This window comes from Carcharhinus amblyrhynchos, chromosome 4, assembly GCF_965287045.1.
Source record: "Carcharhinus amblyrhynchos chromosome 4, sCarAmb.v2.hapA, whole genome shotgun sequence".
Taxonomy (NCBI): Eukaryota; Metazoa; Chordata; class Chondrichthyes; order Carcharhiniformes; family Carcharhinidae; genus Carcharhinus; species Carcharhinus amblyrhynchos.
The window spans coordinates 55371770-55393611 of NC_137327.1; the positions used below are offsets into that span (position 1 = coordinate 55371770).

The window sequence follows — 21842 nt, forward strand, 5'->3', positions numbered from 1 at the left end:
CTGTTAAAAAGTTCTTTAGCTCAGCATTTATTTTTTAAAAATAATGATTTTTGAAGAATACTTGGAACGTTTGTTTACCCAATACAAACATGCCCATTGAGTTTAAACCGTGAGATTGTTTAGTCACAGGATCTCGTTCCAAAGTAATCCCAAAGATGCATGTCACTTGTTCTAATGCAGCCTTTCTATCAGAACTTCACTAAAAGGAAAGATCAGCCTAGACGAAAATGTTGCGACTACTGTGTTTGCCAAACCCCACTGAATAAAGCCTGTTTATAAGAATGGTGTGTAACTAAAATGAAACCTGACGGTCACTCCTGAGGATTGATTCACTTAGCGCCCAGACCTCAAACAGTAACAACATGCAGGCCCTCCCCTGATTGGCTGGACCTCATGTCACATGGACCTGCCGCGCGTGGCGCTCATGTCTGACCCGGAAACGATCTTTGACTCGGAAGTACAGTTAACGGGTTAAAGCGCGAAGGTGGCCTTGTTAAAGGCTTGTGTGTGAGGCTGGTCCTGCTGCTGAGGCCTGTGTCCTCGTGTGTGTTTTCAGCCCGGGTTTTGTTGCTATGTCGGTGGTTCCACCGAGCCGCTCACAGGCCGGCTGGCCCCGCAGTGTTTCTCAGTATGGGAACAAGTACCTGCAGGCCAAGCCACTGACTCTGGAGAGGACCATCAACTTGTGAGTAAACCAGCTGCAAGTAGAATCATTGCTTGGAAAAATACAAGAAATAGCAGACAGGTTCCTAGTGCTGACTATAGTGTGGAACATCCCTTCCTCCGACTAATATTTCCTGCTAATAAGTGGATGTTGGGTTCAGGGCACCGCAAGTTCGAGTTAAAAAGCAAAATACTGCGTATGCTGGAAAATCTTTGTTTGTCTGATAACATCTGTGGGGAGCGAATGGAGTAATCCTGGTGAATTGCGAAACTAGGGCTTTAAGGTAATAATGGGGAGGAGAGTAGAAAATGGGGGGGGGGGCGGAAAAAAAGGAAGGTAGGAGTGTAGGATGGTGATGAGACTTAATGTTAGGAGAAAATAAAAGGAAAGGGTAGGATACTATATTGTACTAAGGAATTGTGCAAAGGTGGGGAAATTTGATAATAGAACAAACTTTAAAGATTTTGTATCTGAATGGATAAAGGATTTGGAACAAAATGCATGCTTTAACAGCACAAATAGAGATACATAGTTATGATTTAGTGCCAGTTACTGAGACTGGTTGCAGGGAAACCAGGTTTGGATTTAAATATCAAAGGGTGGTCAGTGTTTTGGAAGGATAGACACAAAGGAAAAGGGGGTGGTCTTGCTTTGGTGCTGTAGTGAGAAATGATAACACTACAAGTTCCAGATGTAGGCTAAGTCTAGTTCTATATAAGAAATAGTAAAGTGAAAAAAGTACTTGAGTAATACTTAGGCCTCCAAACAATTCTGCTGTGGAGCACATAAATGAGGAAATATTGGGGGAATTATAAAGAAGATACAGCAACAATTGTGGGGGATTTTAACATATAGACTGGTTTAATCAAATAGGCAAGGGCAGCCTTGTGGGAGCATTCATTGAATGTATTAGGAATTGTTTTTTTTGGAGCAATATGGGACCATCCAGAGGTTGGGCTATTCTAGATTTGGTGTTATGTAATGAGAAGGGGTTCATTAGTAATCCCATAGTTAAGGACCCTCTGGGGAAGAGTGATCATAGCATGCTAGAATTTCAAATTCAGTTTGAGGGTGTGAAGCTGGAATTCCACAGCATCCTGCAGTTGGAGGCAATTATTTGGCTCTAGTGAACTGGGCAGGAAGGCTAAGGCAGGACAGTTGATGAACAGTGGCAGAAATGAAGATGATATTCAATTCCTCCCAACTGAAATACAGCTTTTCTTTCTCTCTGGAATATAAGTGGGAGAAGAAACATTCATGGATAAGTAAAAGTTAATGATAACATGGGAAAACAAACAAGTTAATGATAACCTGAAGGCAAAAACTAAGGCATAGCATGTTGCAAAGGCCAGTGGCAGGCTGGACAATTGGGCAACTTTTAAAAATCAACAAAGCATTACTGAATTAATAACAACAAAGGTAAATTATGAAAGCAAACTCTCTCAAAATATAAAAAGGTAGCAAAAGATTCTGTAAGTATGTGAAAAGGAACAGAGTAGCTCAAGTGAATGTCGGTCCCTTGGAGGATGGGACTGGGGAGTTGGTGGTTGGGAACACAAGTGGCAGAGACCCCAAATTAGTATTTTGCCTCTGTTTTTGCAATGGCAGACACCATTACCATCTCAATACAGAGGTAATAAAAAAAGCAATCATAATCAATGGGGATGGGATACTGAGCAAACTAATGGGATTTGAAGACCTGCACAAGCCCAGGGTTTGATGATCTACATTCTAGGATCTAGTAGCATTGGAGATAATGGATCCATTGGTTACAATATTCCCAAATTCCCTGAATGTGGGAATGGTCCCAGTGGATTGGAAAAATTGTAATATAACACCCTTCAAAAATTATTTCAGCTTGGATCACTGTGTGGAGTTTGCGCAATCTCCCTGTCGGCATGGTCCTCTGGATGCTCCAGTTTCCTCCTGCAGTCCAAAGATTTGTGGGTTTGATGGATTGGTCATGCTAAATTACCCCTTGTGTCAAGGGGATTAGCCAGGGTAAATGCATGGAGTTATGGGGTTAGGCCAAGGTGGGATTGTGGTTGGTGCAGACTCATTGGGCAGAATGGCCTCCTCCTGCACTATACAGATTCAGTAAAAGGAAGGGAGGCAGAAAGTAGGTAACTACACACCAGTCAGCTTAAACCACTGTTGTTGGAAAGTTGTTGCGATCCATTATTAAGGAAGTAATAAAAGGACATTTGGAAAGTCAAAATGCAATCCATCAGTCAGCATTGTTTTATGGCAGATGGTTAAGTCATATTTGACTAATTTGCTGGAGTTATTTGAAGATGTAATAAGCAAGTGGATCATGGGGGATCCTATGGATGTAGTATATCTGGACTTGCATTAAGGTGCTACACTAAAGATTAACACATGAGATCAGATCATGGGTTTAGAGATAATACATTATTTTGGATAGAGAACTGGCTAATCACCAGAAAAAAGTTGGGATAAATGAGTCTTTTACTGGTTGTCAAGATGTAACTACTAGAATGCCCCAACTATTTATAATCTATAATAATGACTTGGATACAGGAACAGAACGTACCAAAGCCAAATTTGTGGATGACACTACAATAGGTGGGATAGTAAATGATATGGATAACTTTGTTGAATGGGCCAATATTTGGCAGATAGAATTTAGTGTGAATAAGCATGAGGTTATCCATTTGGTTCGGAGGAAAAATAGGAAGCCAATTTATGGAGAGAAGCTTCAGTGCAGAAAACTAGTATGTAGGTCCAGCAGTTATAAGAAAGGCAAATGGGGTTTTAGGAACATGGGAATTAGGAGCAGAAGCAGGCAAATTCAGTCCTCTGAGTCTGCTCAGCATTCATTGCTGAAGGAATAGAGTATGAAAGTGTAAGTGTTGCTGAACTGTACAAGGCATTAGTGAGGCTACAGCTGGAGTGTTGTATTGTTTTATATATTACTTTTGGGCTCAAGCTTCTGAACGATTTCCTATTATCAGCTTGGTTTGTTTGACAGCATTAGCTCAGACATCAAGCCTCACTTGAGTGTAAAATTTAGGGTAACACTTTGGGGGCACATTGCATTGTCAGAAGTTCCATCCTTTAACTAAGGCATTGGAGGAAAAAATGAAGTGGTGCCTGCATCTGGTGAGGGGTTTTAATTCTCTTGATCCTGATCTGTATTCCTCTGTCAAACAATTCCACCAGGAACAGGGAAGTCACTCCTTCAACTTTATGGGCTCCTTATTGATTTTGAGCAAATGGAAATTGTTAAATTTTATTTGTGCAGTACATTTAGTACTTAGTTTTTGCAATTAAACCTGGCTGACAAATTAAGTATTTGGAGCTCAGTTTTTTGTGAAATCAAAGATTTTATAATACTGATTTGTGATCATATTGAAATTCCTTTTGCATGGTGAATGTAATGATCCAGATCCTTTAGCCTTCATGGAGGTGACATGTCCATCCATTTCTGCCAAGGATTATCTAGGCCAGTGTTGAATTTGACTCCATCCCTGCTTCAAAAAATGTTTTTGTTTACTCCTTTATTTGTCTCTGGATAGTCTTTATATTTTCATGATAATGTATAACTATTCTATGGCAAATCTCTTTTCAGATATCCCCTGACTAACTATACTTTCGGTACCAAGGAACCATTGTATGAGAAGGACTGTTCTGTTGCTGCTCGATTTGAGCGGATGCGGGAGGAATTTGAGAAGATTGGCATGAGGCGCACAGTGGAAGGTGTTCTGATTGTGCATGAGCATAGACTGCCTCATGTATTGCTGCTGCAGCTGGGGACCACCTTTTTTAAGCTGTGAGTATGAACCACAATACCCTGGAAAAGATTTCCAACTTGGTTTAACTTTCACAGATGTGCACTTGATGGATGTTGTTGGTTGCATTGTGCTGTAGGGGAGCCTTTTTTGTATTCCTTTGACTAGAAATTAACAGAACAACTTTTATGATTACTCTTTCCTTTTTTAGTGGGAAAGAACATCCAATGATGAGTCTCAAGAGACTGCTGAGACAAAATTTGCCATAGTGCTATAGGAAGAAACATTGGGGCAGGTGACTAAAGCTTTGTGAGGTTAAATTTTTAAGGAAGCTCTTAAAAGGCGTTGTGAACTTTCAGGAGGAAGCTCAAGGTCTAGGCACATAAACAATAGTCAACTAAGGAAATGGTTGGGTGGTGGAAGTAGTCAAGGATTTTGCATAGGATTCCACAGTTGTGGAAAGGAGATTTAAAAATGGAAGGATGAACCATGGATGGATTTGAACATGCAATTGAGAATTTGAAACTTCTCACCCAATCCACCACCAAATTTAATGAAGGTTGGTGAGCAGCACGGAACATTTCATAACCTACCAATGGTGTGGGAGAGAAAGGAGAGCAGGGGGCTGAAGGCAGCAATTTATTTTCCCAGTACTGTACTGAAAATAGTGGGTCAGTCATTCATGAAGAGGTGATGGATTTTGACATGTAACCTGTAACCAGATGGGGGTTAATGCCAGAAAACATGTTTTCACATGCTGGCTGTGTATGACATGTTAGCAATATTATCACTTTGCATTGTGTAAAGTTTTTCCAAATGGTATAGATGGAATTAATTTTAACTGTAATCTTGAATAGTATGTTCCTTCATTTCTCTTGCAAGGGTGCTGTGCACTGCAACAAGGTGTAGTGAGCAAGCTACTAATGTTTTTTTGAATTCAACCTGTCCAGTTAGTATTACCCTATTCTAATAGTTTTGGATGTAATCTGTTCTCAACTTGATTTCTTGCATGAGAATGTAGATTTTGTGGTGTAGGAGGAAATGTACTATTTATATTAAGATTTGTCCTCCCTTTCATCTCAGAGGACATGTTGAGGTTTTTTCAGAGGCTATGTATTGAGCTCAACCTTGGTCAATAAGGAATGTCTTTCACCAGAATACTGTTGTCGCAAGTCTATGTATTAGCCAATGTATGCTGTGAGAAAAGCTCTGGACATTCCAACATTTATTTGAAATTGCATTGTATTGGCAATATCATTTTCCAAAAGTCAGCTCCCAGGCCAGATATGAATCTATCATGATTAATAGTGAATGTCCATTTACTTGGCCAATTACATTTAATACCTGACAGTGTGCGAACAGTGATTATCCCATGGCCAATTATTAATACCTTCAGACCACCTTATCTGGTTTAATGCTTTGTCTGTTTAGTGGCGTTTTTGAGGTGACTGGGTACCATTTGAAATCTCAGACAATACAAGACTCATGAATTCAGTGTCTGACTAAAGACGTAATCTTTTATTTTGAACAACAGCTGCTGGGAGAAATCAAAGGGTCAGGCAGCTCCAAAATAGAGCTGCAAGACATTTCCAATTCACTCCTCTTCAGTGTACATAAATCATAATACTTGTTTTAACCTTTAGCAATTGCATTTTACCCTCTGACATAATCGCATTTCATTAGTCTATAGAATCCAGAAGCTAACTCCTGTCTTGGCTAACACAATTTCCTGTATCCCTTAATATCCAGGTGCCAGCCCCAAAGTTCAATGGTTATGTTCTGTCAAGTTTTCTACAGTTCACTGCTAAACCAGATTAACATGATTCCACATCTGTGCATGCATCTATCTTAACTGGGCAGTGAATAAACCCTATTAATCAAATTTTATGAAGTGTTCTGAATGTTCTCTATCAGAAAATCTACTGGTAAAACTAATGTTCTCAAAGCTTTAATAGTCTCTTAAAATATGGCTTTGCCCTAATGCCCTTTCATCATGATGCTTTGCAGCAAATTGCCTTTGGTTAAAGTGAATGTTTCTTAATACACTAATAAAATATCAGCATGAGTTTTTAAATCATAATCACTTGTTTAAATCTTATTGCATTTCACATGCATGTAAACTGCTTTGTTAGCACTTAAAAACCTGTTTTAAAATCATTTAATGCTAGTAGTGTCAGTGTCTTAATGTCTAACAATTTAAAAATCTTACCACCCTATCAGGGTTTTTCCATTTACACTATTCATTATGCTGTCTGGGATTACTAGCTTCATCCTTGGCTGATGAGTACTTATTCATGAGGACAGTCTAGAGCCCATGCCGATAAGAGCTATGCTTCTGAGTGCATTATTATAAAGAACGTGGTTCACTTTACTTGAGTACTTCCCATGATGCCTGAGCAATCTGTGCCATTAGCCAAGATGTATGCATTTTGACCCCTGTCTGAGATTCTTATCCGAAGTGAATCCACTCTTAATAGTCTTTGTGTTTTAGTTCCTGGGTATTTTGAATCCCTCTAACAAACAGCAGTGGACTTGGATTAGTTTGGTCCATGATTATACTTGGTGAGATACTGCAGTAGTTTGCTATTTCATTTTGTGCTGTGGCTGACCAGAAATATTCCTGGTCTTTACTACCTTCCATCATTTGGTTGACTGGTTTGATCATGTTATGAATGTACCTCCATGCTCATCAGACCCTGAAGTGGGACTTGAATCTGCACCTTCTAGCACAGAGGTAGGGATGCCCCTACTGTGTCACAAAGATCGCTGTAGTCTAGGATTAAGGTGCATAAACTTGATTGGAATGTTTCACGTGGCTACCAGTTTTTCAAAGTAAGGAAAATGCTCCCTGCATGTTTCAACTTGATGGAGGCTTTGGCTACATGGTAAATACACTAGGAAGGACACATGTATCTTTCCTGCAGGCATTAACTTCCTGTTAGAGAAGTTATGTACATGACATGATCATTCTCAGCAGGAACAATTAGTTTTTCCACAACAGTAGCACAGCTGAATCTAGTCCTTGTCAAACTTAGTGTACCAAGCTATAACATCAGCCACTGAGCAGGAAATTGAACCCTTTTTATCTTATTCTCCCTAACCAGTATGCTAAGGCCAATTATCTAGCTCAGCAGAAAGTGGAGATAGTTGGATAACTTTAGCATTGGTAAACTATTGAAGGAGATTGGCTTTAAGAAGGTTTACAATGAAACTGTCATTGAATCAAAATTAATGTAGTGGTTATAAGAGTTAATTCTGTTTCCCCAGTTTGCAGAATGACTAATATCTGCCTTCAGTTTTCAAGATTGGTAAACTGCTTACCCATCTTTTTTAACCTGCTTCCTAGTTTTCGATCTTTTTCCTTGTAACAATCTTTCTCTGCTTTTTATTTTGAGTTTAGGCCTGGTGGAGAGCTAAATCCTGGTGAAGATGAAGTAGAGGGTCTGAAACGTCTAATGACAGAGGTATGGAAACTGTGCATTCAGTTCTTGTGAAGTATGTGCGAAAGGATCCACTGGTTAAAGTCTGACTAGATTTAGTCTTTGGTACTGTCCTCAAATCACAAGATTAAATTGAACTTGATTAGTGCTTCATTGTTCACTTGTGTATTGCTTTGCATAGCTCTGGCTGTATTGCAGATAGCTTATGGAAAATTGCTGTCTGCTCTAAAATCATCTGTTTCTGTGAGCAGTTATTTGCAACCTAATGTATGCTGTTTGTTTAAAAGGGTCCTTCCACTTGTATTAACCATCTTGTGAATAAGAGGCAGAGAATGGAAGTACAAAAGAATCTTCAACAGTTGTTTGTTTTTTGTTGTTCAGAGGCTAAATTAATATTGAATGTGGGGTTTGTACAACTATTAACATTTTCTGGGAAAGAGGTGAAGGTGAACAAATCAAATAAACGTAGCATCTTTCTGGCTTAGGTGTGATGTTCCAATGTAACTCACCTGTTGAGGTTTTGAGGAGGAAAAACATGTTCAACTGTCATTTCCACAGATCTTAGGCCGCCAGGATGGTGTGCAGCAAGACTGGGTCATTGATGATTGCATTGGGAACTGGTGGCGACCGAACTTTGAACCCCCTCAGGTGGGTTGAGTGCAGATTTTGGAGATGACTTGCTCATATAAAATGAATAGTGATGCATTGTCATGGTAAAATGTGAAGCTTTGGGAATATAGGCTTGTTGGCTTCTGGTATCGTGAAGATATTGAAGCAATTAGAGCTCAAGTTAATGTTTTTCTACTTGGCCTTGCTGGAGCTCTGCAGCTAGACTTGAGTTTAACTGCGTAGTACACAATCATAAATGCAATGGATCTGAACTTGTTTAGCTGCAGGTACTGCATTGATGTTTAGTCTCTTATACTGCACTTTGAGATCCTCAAGCCTTCTTTTTGAAAAGAACTTCTGATGTTTGTGTCATCTGTTCTTCCAGTTAACTGCATAAGTCTTTCTCAGTTCAGATAATTGGATCTAGTTGAAGCAAGGAGTAAATCTGACTAATTCCCCTTTTAATAATAATTGTTCTAAAATATTCTAAATTACTTGCATTTTTAATGGTGTTTACTTCTACTTAATCATCTGATTCATAGAATTCCCTATAGTGCAGAAGAGGCCAATCAGTCCATCATTTGCACCAACTCTGACAGTGTTTCTTACCCAGGCCCCCTCCCCACCCTATCACTGTAACCCTAACATTTTCCATGGTTGATTCATCTAACCTGTGCATCTTGAGACACGAAGGGGCAATTTAGCATAGCCAATCCATCTAACCTGCATATCTTTGACTCCTTAGTATTGATTTTTTTAAAGGCTATATTGCATTTATTCTATCCCTTGTCATGGGTGGTTGCCTTCATGCACTTCTCTCCTTGGCATTTCCCTCCTGGCTGATGTTTGAGTCTACACGTGGGTTCCTTCACAGTTCAGTGGTGTGTATGTTTAATGCAAATTAAGATCTGTCTTGACTCCAGTACTATACACTGTCAGTGATGGTTTCTCTTCATTCACATTTCAGCATGTGACTGACATTGTCATGAAAATAGATTCATTATTCCCTCCTTTCTCTTTACTACACAGACAAATTTTTGTAAGCAATTTGGACTGAAATCTTTCAGATAATTACCTATCTCTGCTACCCTTCATGTGGCACTTCGTAAAGGCCAGGCATTAAAACCCAGTTTTGCCTTGTTCTGTTAGGGTTGACTGACTAAATAGATATACTTCAGCTGTTTTCTTAGTCTCCTCTTTTGGTGACTTGATCTATTTTCTGCACAGCTAAGATTTTTTAAAACATTCAGCTGAATCATGAATGTTTCTGCAATGCCATTCACCCATGTGATAGCAGCATGTTCATAGAACTTGTTCTGTGGCTATTATTTTAAGTCTTGGTGTTAAGTTAATATGGCATCATATGTTGAGCAGAAGCATTTTTGAGAGCAATTGTTACAACTATTCCTGCTATTTACATACTTAAAATGGTAAGTTTTTTAGTACAAACCAGGCTGAGGAGGCATGATTGGTAAAACCACTTGTGCTGATGAGGTTTTTATCCGCCATTGAAAGAGGGTATTAGTTCATTATCCATGTATTATGGAAAGGGATACATGTAGCAGCATATGCCTCAGTTTAATTGTCTGTCATGAACATTTTTTACTAAGATCTGTAGCCCAAACTGCTCTTAACATTTTTCATTTCCTCCAGTATCCCTACATTCCAGCTCACATTACCAAGCCCAAAGAACATAAGAAGCTATTCTTAGTGCAACTTCAAGAGAAAGGTATGTGATGAAACTGTGTACGATGTGTCTGGGTATGCAATTGCTTTCATGTGATCTGGTAGTTGCCTAAAGATGTTGAGATAAAAATATTGATTTGCAATTTCAAAATAAGCTCATGAATGTAGTAGCATTCACTTCCTGCAAGCATTTCATAGCAAATTAATAATTTGGCTGTTGTGCTGATTGCTTTTTAATTTTTGAACAACTAGGTTCTGTGAACATTTGAATAAGGGGTAGGGGTAAGCCATTTGGCCCTTGAGGCTGCTTTGCCATTTAGATCATGCCTCATTTGATGGTAATCTTAAATCTAGGATTCTGCTTCTCCAATGCTGTCAAGAAGACAGTTCCAAAGATTCTGTGCTGAAAAACACTTTGCTTCACCTTAATTTTAAACAGGTGTGGTGATTGTCCCTTAAAAGGAAATGCAATAGGTAACCTTTTTTAAAACAGTGATCCCTAATTCTGGATTGTCTCAGTGGAAACATCCTTTTCCCCTTGTCAAGATCTCTCAATCTTCTATTTCCATCAAGTGGCCTCTAATTATAATTGCAGTAGATACAAACCTGTCCTAAAAGCATCTGAATGCAACCCACCCATTAGAGGCATTAGTCTGGTAAACATTATCTGAATTGCTTCCAATGCATTTATACATTTCCTTAACTAATACTGTACACAGTGCTCCAAATGTAGTGTCACTAGTGCTTGGTTCAACTGAAGAAAAGCCCCCCTACTTTTGTATCTGACTGTCCTTGCAATAAGTACTTTAGCTTTCCTAGTTACTTGCTGACTTGCATACTAGCCTTTTATGATTGATGCAGTACGTCACCCAGCTCCTTCTACAATCTTGCTATTTTACATGATTCTTCCTGCCAACATGGACAATTTCACATTTTCCTACATTATACTGCATTTGCCACTCAACCTACCTGTGTATTTTTGTAGACGCCATGTGTCCTCTTGACAGCTTGCTTTCCTGTCTATCTTTTCTCACTCAAGTCCTTTGTATAAATAGTTGACAACTCTGCATTGATCCCTGTGACACACCATTTCTTGCATTTTGCCAGCCTATGCCTTTTTCTGTTAATCAGTAATCATCTATGCTAATATGTTACTTCCTTAAACATTAATGTGAAAAATAAAAGTTAACCTTTTGATATGGCACTCTTAAATGCCTAAGTACAGTACATCCATTGGCTCCCCTTTATCCACAACACAGGTTACTTCCTTGGAGCTCCACAAGTTGGTTAAACCTGATTTCCATTTCACAATCAATTTAACTCTGCCTGATTTACCTCAAATGTATCAAAGTGCCCTGCTTTTAAGTCATTAATAATAGCTTCAAATATTTTCTCCACAACAGATGTTGGGTGAACTGGCATGCAATTTCCTGCTTTGTGTCCCTTCCTCTTTTTGAGCAATGAAGTTGCATTTGTTGCCTTTCATTCTAATGGAACCTGTTGTGACTCTAAGGAGTTTTGAAAAGTTAAAACCAATCCATTAATTATTTCACTTGATGCCTCTTAAGATCCTAGGATAAAATCCATCAGAACCTTGGCTGTTTTCAGCTGAGAACACCCAACAATTTACTCAATACTACTTCCGTGGTGGCTCTAATTTTCCTGAGTTTCCCCCTTCCATTTCCTGAGTTTCTTGTATATTCTTTATACCCTCCAATGAAGAATGATGCAAAATATGTCTTCAATCCATCTGCCATCTTGTTTTCCTTATCAATTTGATACTATTTTTAATCTTTCTAATTAACCATGGATGGTGGGTCTGGCCATTGGAATTTCTTGTAGGAATGTACCTATTCTGGAACATTCCCTTAAATGTTTGCCACTGGATTTCCAGTGACTGATCCTTAATTGAATTTACCAATTCACTTTAGTTAACTGAGCTTTCATGGCATCGTAATTGCCCTTACTTAAGTATTCAACCAACTCCTCTCAAACTGAATATCATGGTTACTGCTACCAAGAGTCACTTTAACTATGGGATCATTAATTACTCCCATCTCTAATAGTCTATAACAATACTATGTCTAATAGAGCTTATTCTCTGGTTCCAGAACATACTGTTCTGAGAAACTAACTGAAAAATATTCAGTGAACTCAACTAGGCTACTTCTTCAATTTGTATATTTTTAAGTCTCCCATGATTGCCATACCTTTCTTAAAAATTACCATTATTTCTTTTATGCTCCATGTTACTGTTGAGCCTTGTACACTTCCACAAGTGGTTTCTTGCCTTTGTTTCTCATCTTGACCCAAATGGTTTCCACATTCTGGTTTCCTGAACTTGGGTCCTCCCTCTAACATTTAATCAACAGAGCCATCCTTCCATTTTTTTTGTTAGCTTCCTGTGTTTTCTAAATACCCTGAACTTTCAACATTCAGATCCCCAGCCATGTCTGTTTATAGTGTCAAATTGTCCTTAGTTATTTCTGCGTGCGTTCAGAATGCTCCATTCCAATATGGAGCTTTTTGTTTTATTCTTTGGTTCTTTTTATAACCTAAAATCTGTCAGATTGTACTCTGCCCTTTCCTGTCTCCAATCTGTTTCGTTTATTTCCCATAAGTGTTTTGTTTTGCCCTGTTTCTTAGACTTAGCACATCTTCCCAAATTTAATCCCTTGCCCCCAATATTTAGGTTAAAATCCTCAACTTAATTACATGGCTTACAAGAACACCAACCACAGCATATTTCAGATGTAGGCCATCCCAACAATACAAATCTCTTTCCCCAGTGCTAGTACCAATACCCCTAGAACTGGAACCCACTTCTCCCAGACCTGTCTTTGAACCACTAATCGATTCATTCATCCTATGGCAATTAGCAAACAGCTGAGGTAATTATCCAGGGATTACAAACATTGAGGTTCTGCTTCTTAATTTGTTACTTAAATTCTCATGTACCCATGAAGAATGTCATCCTTGATCCTGCCTATATTGGTACTTGTTGACCATGACAGCTGGGTTCTCCCCATCTCACTGCAAGTTTGTCACCAGTCCTGACCCCTGGTACAAGGCAGGCAAAATGGCCATCTGGGTTCATACACTTCTCTGCAGAGAATGTTATCAATCCCTCTGACTACTATCCCCTACACTGCTATTCCCTTTTCTTTTGTCCCCACAGTACCATGATCAATTAACCCCTCCAGTTGGAAAATGTAGGCATTATTTTTCAGCCTGTGCTTCTAAAGACATTCGGGAGCTTGCAGGACATTTTGGGTGTGTATCTTGCAGATTCATCAAAGAGAAACATGGTCCCTTTTCCATAACTTCCATAAGTATGCTTGTACGATGGACTGAATGAATACAAGACTACAATTAACAGAATACAACTAACAAGAACAAAATGGTACAAAGATCATAAGAGGAAAGAACATTAAGATGAAAAACAGTAAAATTGAAGGCTCAGATGAAGTGTCACCCAGCAAATAAAGTTTAGAAGATGTGGAATAGACAGATTAACTATCTTTTAATAAAATTTGACATGGGGAAATCCCAGAAGACTTCAATAAATCAATACATTGTGTTCCCTTAAAAAAAAGTGTTGTGTGGTGCTGTAATCTTTGTAGGTGGAGAGTTTAAGCGCACAATGAGTGTTGAGGTAAATGGTGCAGTTACTGCATATTTATTGTGAAGACTGTTCCACGTGTGAGCTGCTTTGAAATACTGAAGAAATGCAGCAAAAAAGAACCTAGATGTTTGGGTACTATCTTTTATATTGCTTATCTTTTCTGTATATTTGACTGGAAAGCTGCTAAGCTATTTCATTGCATTCAAATCAAAATGGACATGTCCTTTAATCCATCTTCAGCATGTCAATGCCTTATCAGGATTGGGTTCATACCAGTCCTTGTTCATATTCCAATTCAAGATCAAACCCCACAAAGTTCAAAGCTAAGTAGTCAAACACATTTTCTCCTAGTTCTCTCTCCAGGTGTCAAACATCATATCTGTTTATGTCCCTGGGCATTCAGACAGTCACATTCACGAGATTGCCTATCTCATTCTTGTATGTTGTCTCACCATTGTTTGAGATCATACCCAGTATCGTGGTTGCCAGCAAACATGAAAATCGAATGAGGGGGGAATTTGGCCACATGGTCATATAGGTAGGGGCACCAATGAGGATCCTCGTGGAGGAGGTGGTACATGAAACATAGCACAGTACAGGTTCTTCTGCCCTCGATTTTTGTTGTGTCGAGCTTTGGAAACCAAGATCAAGCTATCCCACTCCCTATCATTCTGGTGTGCTTCAGTTATTCAACAACTGCTTAAGTCCCTAAAGTGTCTGACTCTACTATCACACCATTCCACACCCCAATCACTGACTAAAGAACCTACCTTGAACACCCCTCCTATCTCCCACCATAAACCTTATAGTTACGTCCCCTAGTAATATCTACATCCACCTGAGGAAATAGTCTCTGAACATCCACTCTCTATCTATCCTCCTCACCTTATAAACCTCCTGTCACCTCTCATCCTGCTCTGCTCTAAAGAGAAAAACCCCAGCACTCTCAATCTTTCCTCATAAGACTTGCTCTCCAGATCAGGCAGCATCCTGGTAAATCGCTGCACTCTCTCCAATGCTTCCACATCCTCCTTGTAATGAGGTGACCAGAATTGCACACAATATTCCAAATGTGGTCTCACCAAGGTCTTCTATAGCTGCAGCATAACCCTACGGTTCTTAAACTCATATCCCCATTAATAAACATGAACACACTTCCTCACTGTGCTGTCCAATTGAGTGGCAACCTTCAGAGATCTGGGGATATGAACCCCAAGGTCTCTCTGATTCCTCCACATTCTTCAGAACCCTGCTGTTGACCCTGTAATCTGCATTCAAGTTTGTCCTACTAAAATGAATCACTTCGCACTTCTCAGGGTTAAACTCCATCTACCACTTTTCGGCCCTGTTCTGCATCCTATCAATGTCTCTTGGCAGCCTACAAGAGCCCTCCACCTCATCAGTACTCCACTAATCTTGGTATCATCAGCAAATTTACTGACCCATCCTTCAGCCCCCTCTTCCAAGTCATTAATAAAAGTCACAAATAGTAGAGAACCCAGCACTGATCTGTGGTACACTGCTGGTAACTGGCCTCCAATCTGAAACTTCCATTTGCCATCACCGTGTCTTCGATAGCCAGTTACTTAACCAATTGGCCAAATTTCCTTCTATCCCGCACCACCTTACTTTCTTCATGAGCCTACCAAAGGGAACCTTACTAAGATCCATGTATACGACATCAACTGCTCTACCTTCATCTACACACTTAGTTAGCACCTCAAAGAACTTGGTGTTGCCTATCGTTACTAATTGTGGTCTCTGAGTTAGGAAGTTCAGGCTCCAGTTGCAGAGAGAGCTGCCCAGGCCAGAGTTTGGAGATGAGTTTTGTGGGAATAATGGTGTTGAAGGCTGAGCTATAGCTAATAAATAGGAGTCTGGCATAGGTATCATTGTTGTTTAGGTGTTCCAGGGTTGAGTGCAGCGCCAGGGAGATGGTATCTGCTGTGAACCTGTTGTGGCAGTAGGCGAACTATTAGTGGACCCAGGAAGCTGGAATTGACTTATGCTGTAACTAGCCTTTCAAAGAACTTCACACTGGATGCATAGGGCCAGAAGCAAGATTAAGGCCAGAAATTTCAGCACTTGTGATTTTTTTTGGGTAGAAGATAGAGGAAAAAGAAATGTTAGCTTTCTGAGATGCAAAAAGGTGTATTCATATGTTTTTCGTTACAGAAAGATGCTGTTAAGGTGAAATGTGAAGAATTGATGAGCATGCTAGAGTCTCTTGACCTTAGCCTCAAAAATCTTGGTGATAAATCTTTAATGGGAACAAGCTGTAGCCATATTTATTGGAGTTCTATGAGGATGTGTCTAGGGCGGTGGATAGAGGAGAGCCGGTGGATGTGGCCTTTCTTGATTTTCAGAAGGCGTTTGACAAGGTACCTCAAGAGGTTATTGCAGAAGGTAAGGGGGTATGGAGTTGGGGGTAGGGTGTTAGCGTGGATAGAGGATTGGTTGTCAAATAGGAGGCAGAGAGTGGGGGTTAATGGGTGCTATTCGGATTGGCGGTTGGTGACTAGTGGAGTGCCCCAGGGGTCAGTGCTGGGGCCTCAGCTATTTACCATTTATATGGATGATCTGGAGGAGGGAACCGAGTGTATGGTGTCAAAATTTGCTGATGACACCAAGATTGGTGGAACGGCAAATTGCGCGGAGGGTGGCGAGAGTCTGCAGAAGGATCTAGATAGGCTGGGCGAATGGGCCAGGATCTGGCAAATGGAATTTAATGTTGGCAAGTGTGAGGTGGTCCACTTTGGTAGGAATAATGGTAGGAAGGACTATTACTTACATGGCGAAAAACTGCAGCAGGCGACAGTGCAGAAGGACCTCGGGGTCCTTGTGCATGAGTCGCAAAAACCCAGCCTGCAGGTGGTCAGGAAGGCGAATGGGATGCTGGCCTTCATAGCGAGGGGGATTGAATATAAAAGTAGGGAGGTCTTGCTGCGGCTGTATAGGGCATTGGTGAGGCCGCAGCTGGAGTACTGTGTGCAGTTTTGGTCGTCGCCCTTGCGCAAGGATATTTTGGCCTTGGAGGGATGCAGAGGAGGTTTACTAGGCTGATGCCGGAGTTGAGGGGGTTGAGCTATGAGGAGAGGCTGAATAAATTAGGCTTTTACTCGTTAGAGTTTAGAAGAATGAGGGGAGATCTCATTGAGACCTATAAGATGATGAATGGGATGGATAGGATAGAGGTGGAGAGACTCTTCCCGCTCAAAGGACAGTAGGACTAGGGGGCACAGCCTCAAGATAAAGGGGGGGGGGCGGTTTAGAACGGAGTTGAGGAGGAACTTCTTCACTCAGAGTGGTGAATCTCTGGCATTCTCTGCCCATTGAAGTGGTGGAGGCTACCTCGCTAAATATTTTTAAGACGCGGGTTGATGGGTTTTTGATAAGCGAGGGGATTAAGGGTTATGGGGAGAGGGTGGGAATGTGGAACTGAGCCACGACAGATCAGCCATGATCTTATTGAATGGCGGGGCAGGCTCGAAGGGCTAGTTGGCCTACTCCTGCTCCTATTTCTTATGTTCTTGTGTAGACTCAAATGGCCTCCTGCGCTGTAAATGTTCTATGATCTGCCCATGATACTGAATGGTGTGTCCTGAACTTGCTGTTCTCCTGCCAAGTTTAGGCTAATTTGTTTACTAGCTAAACAACTAGGATAGCTATTTTAATAGATGCCATTTCTGTATTTGAGACTGCTTTGTTTCTGGTGGTGCCTAATGATCTGTGTTTGATTACAGCCCTGTTTGCAGTGCCAAAGAATTACAAGCTGGTTGCTGCACCCTTATTTGAGCTTTATGACAATGCTCCAGGTTATGGACCCATCATCTCCAGTCTTCCTCAGCTTTTGAGCAGGTAATAAAGGAATGTAATTCTTGCACACTACTTCATTCAGATCTACAGATTGCTTAAAACTTAAAGGGAAAGGCACAAGAGGGGGATCAGCACTAAATAGTTCTTTTTTTTTGCATTGGCTGTTTATGGCAGTTGCCTTAACTGCAGATGATAAATGTACCAATTTTGAATCTGATCTATACTGATGCATTTAGATCCTTGCATCTTAAAAATAAGAGAGTGGGTCCTACTGGGGATCTACATGGAATATTGTGACAACCTGTTGCATGTTTTTTTTTGTCAACACGATTGCTTTATTTACAAGTTAACTGTGTATTTGAGCAAATTAAACTCTTTGCCCTACTTACATTAGGGAAATGAGTAGGCCATTTAACCCTGCAAACCTTTTCCACTATTCAGTGATGTCATGGCAGACCTACAACTGAACTCTGAATACAGGGCATTCTCTCTTATGTCCCATGCTGTTTGTTTAAATTTCTATGAAGGGCCCTGTCCTTGAAATAGTGTGAAACTGAAGAGACATTCTGATTTGGACATCCTTCTTAAATCCAGAATCTTCCAGTAGAAACCCTGTCTTAGCAAATTCAGCCCATTGTGTCTTGTGTGTATGGTTAATTGGACCTTCAGATGAAAATTTTTGCTTTAAATTGCTGCAACTGCCAATAGTTAATAGAACGAGAGGGCTTCTGAGACTCTCAAACAAAAGGTAAAGTGCACCTTATGAAAAATAAGGATTGAGAAATGGGGTGGGTTGTTTCCAATCTGAACATGGTGGGGAAAAATCCATTTAAAGGGGTACTAGTGTGATCAAAAATTTAGGTTTAGTTTTGTGGTCAGTTAATGAACTGTTAATATAAAAATCTCATGGGAAGTTGACCTTTCACAAATAAAGTGATGTACATTGTCCAGCAACCTGTGGCAATTCACAATTTTGGGAATATTTCAATATCAAGTTGGTGTCCAACTTTCGCATGAGCAGTGTGTATCAATTGTTTTTTCTCCCCCTGAATGTTACCCCTAATCAAAATTTGGGATGTTTACATGAGCTGAGGGAGAACACCCATTTTAGTAAAGGGCATCTGTCTGCGAAGAATTTGACACTTTTAAAACCTCCCTGTTAGCATAGTATAACAGATTCTGAGGGATTCCAGTGTGGGTTATATCAGCTGCTCTAGTGCATACAATTGGGCAGCCTGAAAACAACTAATGCAGCTTTCTTGAAATGATTTATTTAATGCCCTTGTAATTAATTGCTTTGTTCATATTTAAGAGAAAATCCATTTCTTTGCAGTAAATGTTTACACTTTTCAATGTATCTCTTGAATTTTAGGTTTAATTTTATTTATAACTGAAGTTTATGAATATCTCAGACAATATCATGGTGGCCATCAAAGTCCAGTTTCCCTGAACCTTGAACATGGCTTCTATCAGCCACGGACTTGATCGGTTCTTCAAATCTAAGCAGTGGCATTTTGTAGCACCTGCCCTGACTTGGCTGGTACTTCTGTTCAACTCTACAATAAATGAAGACAAAGAACTAAGTGGCACATTTTTTAAAGAAGACGTGTTTCTTTCTGCTTGTGTAACTGTTGCATTTTCTACTTTATTAAATGGATAAAAATAACTTTTCTGAGGGTTTTAATTGTATAGAGAGTTCACCCTGATCATTTTTGACTTTGTAATTGGATGTAGCACTCAATCTAGTAGGATTGGCAATTCACTGAATGGATTTTGTGGCTTTGAGTTCTATGATAGAAAGTTGCTGTCCAACTCAAATCTCATACGTATTTCGTCTTCTCTATGATCAGAGCTGGGACTCGTGGGTTGAGATTTTAACTTTTATCTGTTTTAAACAAATTAATGTTTTCTGCTCATTCCATGTGATTTAAGGTGTGTAAATGACCTGACTGCTGCTGGTTTGTGGGTCTGTCCAATTTGTCCAGTGTCTGCTGAGTATGATTTAAATTGTGTGAAGTATTTTAATCTTCAGAAAATTGCAATGCTCAGAATCAGTGGGAACTACAGTAAATGCCAGATTGCAGGCAGTCATAAGGCTGTTTGCAGATCTTAAGTTTTTAAAAAAAGAGTCTTAAAACTGTAAAGCAATTTGAACTGCACTAAAGTAGAGGTTAGCCTGGGTGTTTAAAAAAAAAAAATTTGTAATTCTGAATGGTAATGAACCAAGTGCAGGTCTAGGGGTTTTGTGCTTCCAGTTGGTGGGACAACAGTTAACTTACTAATTTTGCATGGGAAAGATGTTGAATTCCTTCTTAGCAAGAAATCTGGAAGTTAGAATATGGGAATTTTAGAATCATTATTGACTGTAGTAGTTCAAGGCCCACTATAACCTTGGTGATAAACGAGTTCTTGCCTGTATTATCCACACTTGAAAATAGTATCTCTCCTGTCTTGAAGCTGTATGTCTATGGTGTTGCACATCACACTGGCAGAATGGAATACTAGAACATCACCTTTGGCAGATGCAGGATGCAATTAATTGTGCTGTCAGTAGGATTGCTGTGATCCTATATAATTAAGCTGCACTGAATGTTGCAGTTTTATACAGTGTTTTGCCTTAAAATTGGTTGGTGCCAGGAAAGAACTGTAAGGATAGTAAAGCAAGAATGGGCCCATCACTAGTGGGAGTGACTTTCAAACAAATATTGCTTTAGTGTGCAGCACTTGACTTTATATAGTCCTGCTGGCATTTGATGAGACTATCACTGGTTTTGCTATAGCTTTGACAACCTAAAAGAAATAGAGTTGGTTATACTTTTTGTGGTTTCACTCCATCTTCATCTCCATCTTCTTGGCCCCTGTTTCTTAATACCTTTCCACCACCACCCCCCCCCCTCCCCCAACACCACCAAATAAAAATTTAAAACTGAACTCCATTTTCAGCAAAGTAGCTCTGTGGAATTTCATAATCTGTGTATACAATCCCTCTATTCTTAGTTATGGAACCTGACCACAGTTCCTGTATCTTCTGACCCATAGGAATTAGTTGATTTACAATATTTATGCACAAGGTTCACTGATGTGTTTAGCTAGCTGGAACATTTTACATCACTGCAAAGAAAGCTGCAGTGGTTAGCACTGCTGTCTGTGCCAGGGACCTATGTGATTCCTGGCATGGGTCACTGTGTGGCATTTGCACATTGTCAGTGTCTGTGGGTTTCTTCCAGATGCTCCAGTTTTCTTTCACACTCCAAAGATGTGCTGGTTAGGTTGAACATACTAAATTGCCCTGTAGTGTCAGGGGGTTAGTAGGGTTATGGGATAGGTCCTAGGTGGGATTGTGACTGGCCACCTCCTGCACTGTAGGAATTCTGCAACAGCATAGTTGGTTTCAGTTAGCTAAATTGTTTCCTTGATCATGTTGGATCTTTTGGGGTTGACTAACTGCACTGTACTTCCCTGGGAGCAGCACAAAAATGAAGCAGTTTTTTAGTAGTTGCTGTCTATAAAGTATTCTGACTAGCCTAGTTGTGTTTTCTCATTTTTTTTTTAAAAGGTAGGATTATGTTGTTGCAGGCAATAGGCTTATCTGTCCCTCTCTTGAAACTGGATAACTTATTTTTGGGTTCTATTAAACAGTCTGAATTTTGCAGAATGGTGATGCATTGAATTTCCCATTATCCTATGCCACATGGTTAGTGTTTACAACACATTTGCTGTTGCCTCAAACAGAACAAATGTTAAAAAGTAAACTGTTAAACACATTTTGTTTTATTTAAAGTTGAATTGATTGGCACCTAATGCTCCAAGGAATCTTCAAATTTAATCTCAAACCATGGAAATTCAATTTTAAGAACTATCATAAACTGACATTACAAAATCTGTACAACTTGATTGATATTGTTTCAAACTTGAGCAAATTTATAACATGCTATCCAAAGAAATAAAATATTTGCAAAGCCTTCTTGGTATGGAAAAGCACCTGATATTAGACTTGTTCTATTGGATAAGTGACCAATTGTCCTGTTTTACCATCTTGGCTTTGTGGATTCTCACCATTATTCTGTGCTTTAATTGCAATAAATGAAACTATGGTTAATGAACAACTATCAGAAGGCCTTGTGGCACAGTAGGTACCTGCTTCTGAGGCAGAAGCTCTGGGTTCAAGTCTGATTCCAGGAGTTTTTGGTCAAAGGTTGGTCAAGGAATGTTGCTAAATGAGTTGAGTAACTTGTGAATCCTTAATCTAC

At 39.8% G+C, this 21842-nt stretch overlaps 1 protein-coding gene across 1 annotated transcript; it reads left to right on the forward strand.

Annotated features, from left to right (window-relative positions):
* Window positions 1-448: 448 nt before the first annotated feature.
* On the forward strand, window positions 449-19258 carry nudt21 (nudix hydrolase 21). Its single transcript, XM_080187202.1, has 7 exons — window positions 449-685; window positions 4257-4457; window positions 7817-7880; window positions 8415-8504; window positions 10119-10194; window positions 17520-17634; window positions 18965-19258. Exons 1-7 carry the CDS (start codon window positions 573-575, stop codon window positions 18984-18986), a joined length of 681 nt encoding a protein of 226 aa, XP_080043328.1. The 5' UTR covers window positions 449-572; the 3' UTR covers window positions 18987-19258.
* The last annotated feature ends 2584 nt before the right edge of the window (window positions 19259-21842 follow it).